Source organism: Hyaena hyaena, unplaced genomic scaffold (assembly GCF_003009895.1).
Source record: "Hyaena hyaena isolate Hyena2069 unplaced genomic scaffold, ASM300989v1 scaffold_1306, whole genome shotgun sequence".
NCBI classification, from domain to species: Eukaryota; Metazoa; Chordata; class Mammalia; order Carnivora; family Hyaenidae; genus Hyaena; species Hyaena hyaena.
Genome location: NW_024081946.1, coordinates 131,312 through 141,853, shown reverse-complemented (window position 1 = coordinate 141,853; position 10,542 = coordinate 131,312). Strand labels below are relative to the sequence as shown.

The window sequence follows — 10,542 nt, the reverse complement described above, 5'->3', positions numbered from 1 at the left end:
ACTCAGTGTTAGGTAAATGAAGAATGTGGAGGGAAGGGGTTGATGAAAAAAATACTCCAGGTAAAGGAAAGAATATGACAAAAACAAAGACGTATGGAACTGCTTGGCACGTGCCAGTTACTGTGAGGTCAGTGTTAATTGAAGTGAACCTTAATGGGGGGTGTTGAGGCATGAACCTGGACTTGTGGGCAAAGGACAGACCTTGGAGGACCTTGTGTGTACAGATTTCCTACCCACGTAAGGAGTGTGAGGACTAGCCATCCTGCACCGCCTTCCAAGGCCCCATTCCTAGCACCTCTCCCTTTCCTCTTCTGTCTTCCTCACTGTCTCCATCTCATCTTCCTTCTAGTCCTTGTCTGCTCCGCTATGTACACTAATAAAGATGCGCTACTGAATAATCAGGTAGCAGAGAGGTTTACAGGAAAAATTAGTTTATTGAAAACAAGTGAGCAGCACATTACAGAGGAGGAGGAGGGTATGGGCAGCCTTCAGAGTTCAGGGCAGGTTTGCAGAGTCCACTCCAAGGACTTTTAAAGGGAGATCTACCATCCATGGTGTCTTCTGCTGATGGAGACACCTGGGTAGTTGACTGAGGTGACGGACTTCTGCTTGTGCCTCCAACTGGTAGGATGTAAAAATGACTATTGTCACCTTATGAAAAATATCTACTTTTCTTTCCACTTTCTTCAAATGCAGAATAGGTGCTTAGGCCTATTCTTAGGTGTGCTGCTCTGCAGGGATGGTGGGGGTCTCAGCAGCAGGAGGAGGTCCTGCAGGTGGTGCGGCAGGGGGCAGGCTGGCAGCAGGGGGGGCGGCAGCAGGGCGCCTGCACAGAGATGGGCTGGCAGCAGGTGGAGGCCCAGCAGCAGGGGCGGCAGACCACGGCCGTGCAGGACGTGGGGCAGCAGCTGATGGGGCGGCAGCAGCCCTCCTGCAGGGAGCAGGGGTCGCAGCAGACGGGGCGGCGGCAGGGCTCGCAGATGGGGCGCGTGCAGCGGCAGGTGCAGGTCACGGGGCGGCACACGGTGGTCTGGCAGCTGACGGGGCGGCAGCAGCAGGGGTCGCGGCAGCAGCAGGGCTGGCAGCAGCAGGGCTGGCAGCAGCCTCCCCCGCAGCCCGAGGAGGAGCAGGTGGAGCCACAGCAGGGGCCGCACATGGTGGTGTCTGAGGCTGGTTTGGGTTGGAGGGGTGAGAGGACTCGGGTGTTGTCAGGTGTGATTGCCTCCCTCCTGCTCTGGGCCCTTTATATACCCTGGCCGGGTGCTGATGACCCCCATGACATAGGCTATTTCTTGTTAATCTTCTGGCCAATTAAGTGAGGATTTAGTGTTGAGTAAATGATGTTTATTAACTCTTCACCTCATACACATCCATGCACACAACCACAGACATTCCTTTGTTTTCTCAGATTGTTTATTCTCACCAAATCTGGACATTGGATTCACTTCTGATGAATATCCTTTTGAAACATTCCTAACATATAGGAGAGAAAATAATGTGTTTTCTAAACTAGATTAGCATCTAATTACTCTGCCCTTTGGCCTTGAAGTCATCATTTTATTCCTGGACTTCAAGGACTCAAATAATTACCACCGAAATGTGACCTGTCTCATTTTCACTCATGCCCCTGACTATAACAGGTTAATAGCAGCACTCTTGTATAGGCCATTCGTGCGAGCCATGGGCTCACCACGACTCCTCAAGAGGCACATTTGTGGTTTTCACATGAGTAGGGACCACATGGCACCCTGGACCCCTGCCACCCTGGTAGTTTCTCTTCCCCAGTAGGATCTGGGCTGTCCTGCCCTGGTTGTTGTCTCCTTATTCTCTTGGAATGCCTTTGTCTTCCTTCCAAGCCGAACTCAACTTCTACTGTGACTGTAAAGTTTTCATCAAGGATCCATTGCAATTTTTATGTTCGTAATTTAATCATTGAATGTGTAGATTCTGGGAAGGGACTATTGAGAATATATAGCCCTATCCTCTCATAGAAGGGGTCCTGTGGATTCACCACAGTCACAAGAATGGGATCTAAGTCTCCTCATTCCTCAGTAAGCAGCCTCTACTATGAGTATTACATTTATCAGGTTCAGTAGACCATAGCCTGCAGACAGGAGAGCGAGCATCTCAAGTATTTCCCCCAGTTTTTATCTTAAGTCTTTAAATAAGCATTATTAAAAATGATACTGGAAGAGAATTAGGGAAATGTCTTTTCCCAGTGACATAATCGAAAAGGGGCTTAGGACTTGCATGCTGGGTCAGATCTTTGTAGCAGTTCAGAGGTTTCTCTGAGGACTGATAACAGAACTTGACTTATTGCTGGCTAGGAGTGTGAGGGTTGCCTGTTCCCAGGATGTTCAGAGTGTAGTCTAGTTTCATTGTGGCACTGTGAGATAGTGCACTTGCCCAATTCCTTTTATGGTTTTTCATTTGTACTTCACCCTATACCTTAGCCTTTAAATGAGTTCCATAAATTTATTCCTACTTATGGAGTAGAACTGTACTTTTCCTTTGGATTGGAGGGGGAAAAAGAATTCTGTCCAGTCAACCCTACTTACTTTCTTTGAGCACTAAATGAAAGAAAGGGCCAAGAGCTTGCAAACCACCAATTACACATCCTAAAATTACTGTCTTGAGCTTAAAGGGAGAGGCTTTTTGTTGTTTTTGTGGGAGGATTAGTTTTGTTTTTGCTTCAGTGATATCATGGAAGATATCATCGGTGCTGAATTATATGAAATTCATTCCCTATATCTCTTCATCCCAGGATTCCCTCTTGGCTCCTTTTACAATATTAGTTGATTTTAGTGTGCAGACTAGGTAATTGTCTTGAGATAATGTGGCTAGAACTACATGCAAACTAGTTTCCCGTCGCCACCATGGTTAAATTAGTCAGCCATGATGCATAACAAGCAACCACAAACTCTCAGAACATACAATAACAAGTATTTCTTGGTCACATGTCTGCACATCAGTTGGGTTTTGGTGGATTATGGTTGGTCTTGGCTCTGGCAATAAGTTGGTTTGGGACTCTTCTGAATTAGACTTGTCAGATTTAGCAAATAAAAATACATGTGCCCAGTGAAAATTGAATTTCAGATAGACAAATATATATTTAGTATAAGCATGTCTGAGTATGCATGGGGGATTCTTACATTAAAAATTTATTGTTATTTATATGAAATTCTAATTTAATGAGGTGTCTTGTGTTTTAATCGGCAACCTGATTTCTAATGGCAGAAGCACAAGGGAGCAGTCCAGCCTTGCAGGCATATTTAAAGTCTTTGCTTGGGCCATGTCGTCTAACATCCCAGACTTGCCAAAGCAAGTTACGTGGTGAATTCCAAGTCACAGGGTGTTAGGGTGGGAGAGGATACTTCTCCCAGAGGGGTGAGAAGGGGAAGAGATAAATATTAATGAAGAATGATCTAATCTACCAGAGTGATGAATCAATTATTTTAGTAATCTTTGTTATGAAGCTTGGACAAAGACTTTTAGAAAGCCAAATTAGATTGTGGTCACTGCATTTCCATTCATTTGAGTAAATTTACTTCTCTTCCTCCATTCCTTCCTGGTCAGTCAGGAAATTTTATTGATTTAAAAAGAGACCTCCTTATCTACATATTTAATGCAATCCCTATCAAAATACAAACGTTTTTCACAGAACTAGAACAAACAATCTTAAAATTTGTATGCAACCACAAAAAAACCCAAGGAGCCAAAGCAATCTTGAAAAAGCAAAGCTGGGGACATCACAATCCTGGACTTCAAGTTATATTGCAAAGCTGTAATAATCAAAATGGTATGGTACTGGCACAAAAATAGACATAGATCAATAGAACAGAATAGAAAATCCAGACATAAGCCCACAAGGATATGGTCAATTAATCTTCAACAACACAGGAAAGAATATCTAATGAGGAAAAGACAATCTGTTCAACAAACGGTGTTTGGAAAACTGGACAGCAACATGCGAAAGAATGAAACTGGACCACTTTCTTATACCATACACGAAAATAAATTCAGAATGGATTAAAGACCCGATGTGAGACCTGAAGTCATAAAAATCATAGAAGAGAACATAGGCAGTAACTTCTTTCACATTGGCCATAGCAATTTCTTTTTAGATTTGTTTCCTATGGCAAAGGAAACAAAAGCAAAACCAAACTATTGAGACTGCATCAAAATAAAAAGCTTCTGCATAGCAAAGGAAACAATCCATAAAACTAAAAGGCAACCTACAGAATGGGAGAAGATATTTGCAAGTGACATATCTGATAAAAGGTTTGTATCCAAAATCTATAAATACCTTATAAAATGCAACACACAAAAAGTAAATAACCCAATTAAAAAATGGGCAGAAGACATGAACTGACATTTCTCCAAAGAAGGCTTACAAATGGCCAACAACCATGAAAAGATGTTCATCACTTACCGTCAGGGAAATGCAAATCAAAACTATAATGAGATATCACTTCACACCTGCCAGAATGGCTAAAATCAACAACACAGGAAACAAATGGTGTTGGTGAGGATGTGGAGAAACAGGAACCCTCATGTACTATTAGTGGGAATGCAAACTGCTGCAGCCACTGTGGAAAACAATATAGAGGTGCCTCAAAAAGTTAAAAATAGAACTACCCTATGATCCATCAATCGTACTACAAAAACACTAATTCAGAGGTATACATGCACCCCTATGTTTATAGCAGCATTATTTACAATAGCCAAATATGGAAGCAGCCCAGTGTCCATTGATATATGAATGGATAAAGAAGAGGTAATGTGTATATACAATGGAATAGTATTAAGCCATAAAAAGAATGAAATCTTGCCGGGGCACCTGGGTGGCTCGGCCGGTTAAGCATCTGACCCTTGGTTTCAGCTCAGGTTGTGATTTCATGGTTTGTGAGATTGAGCCCCACGTCTGGCTCTGTGCTGACAGTGTGGATCCTGCTTGGGATTCTCTCTCTCTCCTTCTCTCTCTGCCCCTCCCCTGCTGATGCTCTCTCTCTCTCTCTCTCTCTCTCTCTCTCTCTCTCAAAATAAATAAATGTGGGTGGTTAAGTGTCCGACTTCGGCTCAGGTCATGATCTCACAGTTTGTGGATTTGAGCCCTGAGTCGGGCTCTGTGCTGACAGCTAGCTAGATCTCACAGTTCATGGGTTCGAGCCCCACGTCAGGCTGTGTGCTGACAGCTCAGAGCCTGAAGCCTGCTTCCGATTCTGTGTCTCCCTCTTTCTCTGCCCCTCCCTCATGTGTGCTAAAAAAAAAAAAAAAGAAAAAAGAAATCTTGCCATTTGCAGTGATGTGGATGGAGCTAGAGAATATTATGCTAAATATATAAGTCAGTCAGAGAAAGACAAAACTATATGATTTCATTCATGTGGAATTTAAGAAACAAAACCGATGAACATAGAGAGGGGAAAAAAAAGAGAGGCAAACCAGAAAACAGAGTGTAAACTATAGAGAACAAACTGCGGGTTGCTGGAGGAGAGGGGCAGGAGGGCGGGTTAAATGGGTGATGAGTATTAAGAAGTGAACTTGACAATAAACTATTTAAAAAAAAGAAATAAAAACATTTAAAAAATTTACAAAAAAAAAAAAAAAGAAGTGAACTTGTTGTGATGACCACTGGGTGATGTATGGAAGTGACAAATCACTAAATTCCGCTCCTGAAACTAATACTATACTGTACATTAACTAATTGGAATTTAAGTAAAAAGTTGAAGGAAAAAAAGCTTTCCAATAATAAACTTGGATTAACTCTTCATTTATATACAGATTTTCAATGAATATTTTGAACTTTTCTTCAAAAATATGCACAATTTTATTAGACTTATTTTGGAACAGTCTATAATATTTGTAGGTATTGTGAGTGGAATCTTCATTTCCATTAAACTAGAATTACTAATTGACTCTTGGAGGTTATAAGAATGCTGTTGAGTTTTTTGTTTGTCAATACTCTATCTAGTGACTCCTCTAAACTCTCTTTTTAGCACAAGTTTGTGGGTTTTCTTGCATTTCCTATGTTGACAACAGTATTGTCTACAAGTATCAACAATTTCTTTTTTTCTGTAACACTTTTTTTCTTATCAGATTGCATTGACTAGGATCTCAAATACAACAATGAATGATAGGAATTATATCAGTTATCTTTGTCTTATTCTAAACTTTATTAAGAATACTTCTAAAGTTTGTTAACTATTATGTTTTGCTTTGAAGTTTTGACAAATAGCATTCATTAAGATAAAATGTCCTCTTTTAGCCCTATTTTGCTTAGAGTGTTTTAAATAGTAAATGGCTGTTGTGATGGTCAATTTTATGTGTCAACTTGACTGGGCCATAGTATGCTCAGACATTTGGACAAACATTCTGGGTGTGTCTGTGAAAGTATTTCTGGGTAAGATTAACATTTGAATCAGTAGACTGAATAAAGCAGATGACCCTCTCCAGTGTGGGTAGACCTCACAGATCTGAAGAGAAAAAAAGGCTGACCTCCCCCTTCAACTTTGATTAAAAGAGAGCACCTCCTGTCTGATTCCCTCAACATCAGAGTTGAACTGAAACATTGGCTCTTTTGGGGTCTTGAGCCTGCTGGCTTTTGAACTGGAATTTACATTATCAGCGCTTCTGGGTCTCCAGCTTGTCCACTGCAGATCTTAGGACTTCTCAGATTCTGTAATCTGCAATTCTATATAATCTCAGATTCTGTAATCTCTCCCCTCCCCCTCCTCTCTCTGTCTCTTACGTTTGTGTGTGCATGTGTGTGTGTTAATGTATATATATGTGTGTCTGTATCTATATCAATCTACTATTGCTTCTGTTTCTCTGAAGAACCCTGACTAATATAGTTGTTATATATTACTGAATAATTTTCCCACAGCTATTGATATAATCCTGAAGGTTTTATTTTATTTATTTATTTATTTATTATTTATTTATTTGTTTGTTACCTTTAATGTACCAGTATCGACAAGCTTACTTAATATTTTCTAATTTTGAAACATTCCTGAATGTCAAGGACAAGCTAGTTGGTTATGATATGTTATTCCTTTTATATATGGCTGAATTTCACTTACTAATATTTATTGGCTTTTTGCATCTATGATCTTCAATAATATAGGCCTATAATTTTTCCTTTATCACTTTGTTCTTGTCTATATTTGATATTACTGTTATACTCAAAATGAATTGGGAAGATTTTCCTTTCTTCTCTTCTCCCTCCAAGTACTAACCAGGCCTGACTCTGCTTAGCTTCTGAGATGAGATGAGTTTGGGCACATTCAAGGTGGTATGGCTGTAGACCTTTTCTTCTCTTCTTTTTCCCAGTTTGAATGGGAGAGAACTTTAAGGTTTAGTAAACTTACTTGGAAACCAACATGGGCCTGGCATTTATAATGTCAGTATATGTAGAGGATAGATTTTGGATCATAGGTATAGTTTCTTTAATGGTTATTGGCTTATTTATGTTTTATGTTATGTGTATCTTCTGGAATTAATTTTATTAATATCTACTTTTCTAGACATAGTCAATTCAATCATAATTTTCAGACATACTGGTATAAACTTATACATAATGTTATTTTTAAAAAATTTTATTAGTGCTTATTATTTTTGAGAGAGAAAGATAGGGCATGAGTGGAGCAGGGGCAGAGAGAGGGAGACAGAATCCGAAGCAGGCTCCAGGCCTGGAGCTGTCAGCCCAGAGCCCAATGCAGGGCTCGGACTCACAGCTGTGAGATCATGTCCTGACTGAGCCACCCACGAGCCCCTAAACTTATACGTAATGTTCTAATTGTTTTTAAATGTTTCTACTCTCTTGGAAGCTGATGATTCTCCTTTATAATAAGCATAATGTTATTTGTCAGTCTTTGAGACATTCTCCTTTCTCTCTCTCTCTCTCTCTCTTTGATCAGTTTTACCAGGCCTTTTCTATTTCATTTGTTTTTTTTTACTTTGTTGTGTTTATATAATTAATTTTATTAAACTTTTCATACTGTGTTTATGTAATTTTATTAAGTTTTTCATTTAAAAATATGTTATTAATGTTTAAATTTGTCATTATAACCTTCTTTCTACATTGGGTTTACTGATTGATGGACGTTGTGGGATGGGGATGTAATAGAAAGTGAGAATCTCAACGTGTGATTCCAAAGCATGGCTTCAAGAAAGGGAACCTTGTGCATCGTTGGTGGGAATGTAAATGGGTGCAGCCACTCTGGAAAACAGTATGGAAGTTTCTCAGAAAATTAGAAATAGAATTGCCATATGATCCAGCAATTCAGCTTGTGGGTATTTATCCCAAAAAATGATGATGTTAATTCAAAAAGATATATGCAGCCCTATGTTCACTACAGCATTATTTACAATAGTCAAGGTACAGAAACAACTTAAGCGTCCATCAATGGATGAATGGATAAAGAAGATGTAGTGTATATATACAATGAAATTTTACCCAGGCATAAAAAAGAATGAAATCTTGCCATTTGCAAACACATGGATGGACCTTGAGGATATTATGCTATGTGAAATAAGTCAAAAACAGATACTGATTGATTTCAGTTATATGTGGAATCTAAACAAACAGAAAACAAATGAACAAAACTCATAGATACAGAGAACAGATTGGTGGTTGCCAGAGGGGAGTGGGGTTAGGGGATGGGTGAACTGAGTGAAGGTGATCAAGAGGTATAAACTTCAAGTTATAAAGTAAATAAGTCATGGGGATGTAATGTATAGGATGGTGACTATAGAAATAATATTGTATCACACACCTTAAAGTTGCTAAGAGAGTAAATCTTAAAATTTTTCATTACAAGAAGAAAAATTTTGTACCTTTGTACAGTGACAGATTGTAGCTAGGCTTACTGTGGTAATCATTTCTCTTAGTATACAAGTATCAAATTATTATGGTGTACACCTGAAACTAATATGATTTTATATGTCATATTTCAATAAAGAAACAGGTTAAAATTTTTTTTAAATGAGCTAAAGGCATGAATTAAATCTGCCTTAATTTAGGATATTAAGATATAAATGTGTGCACCTACATGTACACATATGCCACTTTTGTTCTAATATTTCAAATTATATTTCGTATATATAGCACTTATTCTCAAAGTGATTTCATCATGAGTGTTCTTCCAATATCATCATGTAAAATATTGTTGCCTAATTATTAAGTAAAGTGATCATGAAAACAATAAGAAACAATGCCAATAAATTTTTATGTGTAGAAAAGTTTATTAGAAAGCAGAGAAGCAAAAAAACATAAAAAAAATTCACTCTGTTAGAAAATATATAACTGGACCCCTAGGTCTGAGGGTATAACTGAACCCCAGGCCAGAGGGTATCAAATCAGGGCACAGAGGTTGCAGATAATATTCATTTTGTTAGAAAGGATAAGCTAGAGCTGTAAAATGATAAGGAAGAATGAGAAATTTAGAGAAGTAGGATTATTTTTTAGCTAATGGATTACAAATTAATACCCATATTTGGTGCCAGTATTGAAAGGAAAAGGTAGTCATGGAAGGAGCTTAACATGAGCCAGAATGTGCTCACAAAGCCTGTGGGACGGTGAGGCTCTGGAATTGTGAGGCTCAACCTGTTGAATGTCAGCCAGACTCCATGCGTCCTAACAGTCAGCACCAAAGAGTCTATATCTGAGGGAGCAGAAGTAAATGGAGATGGTGGTCACAGGGCAGGGGGCTCAGCAGCAAGAGGAGGCACAGCACATGGGGCGGGGGCAGGTGGAGATGACACAGGTGGGGCGATAGCAAGTAGTGTGGCAGGAGACCCGGCCACAGACTGGGCGCAGGCAGCAGGAGGGGCAGCAGGAGGGGCGGCAGCAGCTGGAGCCACAGCTGCTGGAGCCACAGCAAGAGGGACGGCAGCAAGGATGGCAGCAGCTGGAGCCACAGCTGGAGCCACAGCAGGAGGGGCGGCAGCAGCTAGAGATGCAGCAGGTGGGGCGGCAGCAAGGCTGGCAGCAGCTGGAGCCACAGCTGCTGGAGCCACAGCAGGAGGGGCGGCAGCAGCTAGAGATGCAGCAGAAGGGGCGGCAGCAAGGCTGGCAGCAGCTGGAGCCACAGCTGCTGGAACTACAGCAGGAGGGGCGGCAGCAGCTGGACACACAGCAGCTGGGGCGGCAGCAGGTGGTCCTGCAGCAGGTGGTCTGGCAGCAGGTGGGGCGGCAGCAAGGCTGGCAGCAGCTGGACACACAGCAGGTGGGGCGGCAGCAGGTGGTCCTGCAGCAGGTGGTCTGGCAGCAGGTGGGGCGGCAGCAAGGCTGGCAGCAGCTGGAGCCACAGCAGCTGGAGCCACAACAGGAGTTGGCCATGGTGTCAGGGGGTGGAGGTTCTGGGTGGGTTTCCAGATGAATGAGGTTCTCAAGTATGATCTCTCTCCAACCTTTGTTGCTTTTATACCCTGCTGAGGGCTACTATGACCATGTGCAGGACTCTTTTTGTTGTTTATCCTAATAGAAAATCAGTTAGTTTCAGTAAATTAGATAATTATGTTTATCTGGTAAATATTCCTATA

General features: G+C 40.9%; 2 protein-coding genes across 3 annotated transcripts; both read right to left on the bottom strand.

Annotated features, from left to right (window-relative positions):
- Positions 1-751: 751 nt before the first annotated feature.
- Positions 752-1,156, bottom strand: LOC120225043 (keratin-associated protein 2-3). The gene has a single exon (XM_039223268.1). The coding sequence runs from the start codon at positions 1,154-1,156 to the stop codon at positions 752-754; it is 405 nt and encodes a 134-aa protein (XP_039079199.1).
- Positions 1,157-9,709: 8,553 nt separating this feature from the next.
- LOC120225057 (keratin-associated protein 4-12-like) lies at positions 9,710-10,339 on the bottom strand. 2 transcript variants are annotated; one of them, XM_039223287.1, is made up of 2 exons: positions 9,960-10,339; positions 9,710-9,791 (listed from the first exon to the last, which is right to left on the bottom strand). In XM_039223287.1, exons 1-2 carry the CDS (start codon positions 10,337-10,339, stop codon positions 9,710-9,712), a joined length of 462 nt encoding a protein of 153 aa, XP_039079218.1. The 2 variants fall into 2 exon arrangements, with proteins under 2 accessions (XP_039079218.1, XP_039079217.1); XM_039223286.1 differs by having other exon boundaries at positions 9,710-10,339.
- Between the last annotated feature and the right edge of the window lie 203 nt (positions 10,340-10,542).

Bases quoted from the DNA above. Each gene is read 5' to 3' on its own strand.
- LOC120225043 (XM_039223268.1), bottom strand. From the start codon at position 1,156: ATGTGCGGCCCCTGCTGTGGCTCCACCTGCTCCTCCTCGGGCTGCGGG.
- LOC120225057 (XM_039223286.1), bottom strand. From the start codon at position 10,339: ATGGCCAACTCCTGTTGTGGCTCCAGCTGCTGTGGCTCCAGCTGCTGC.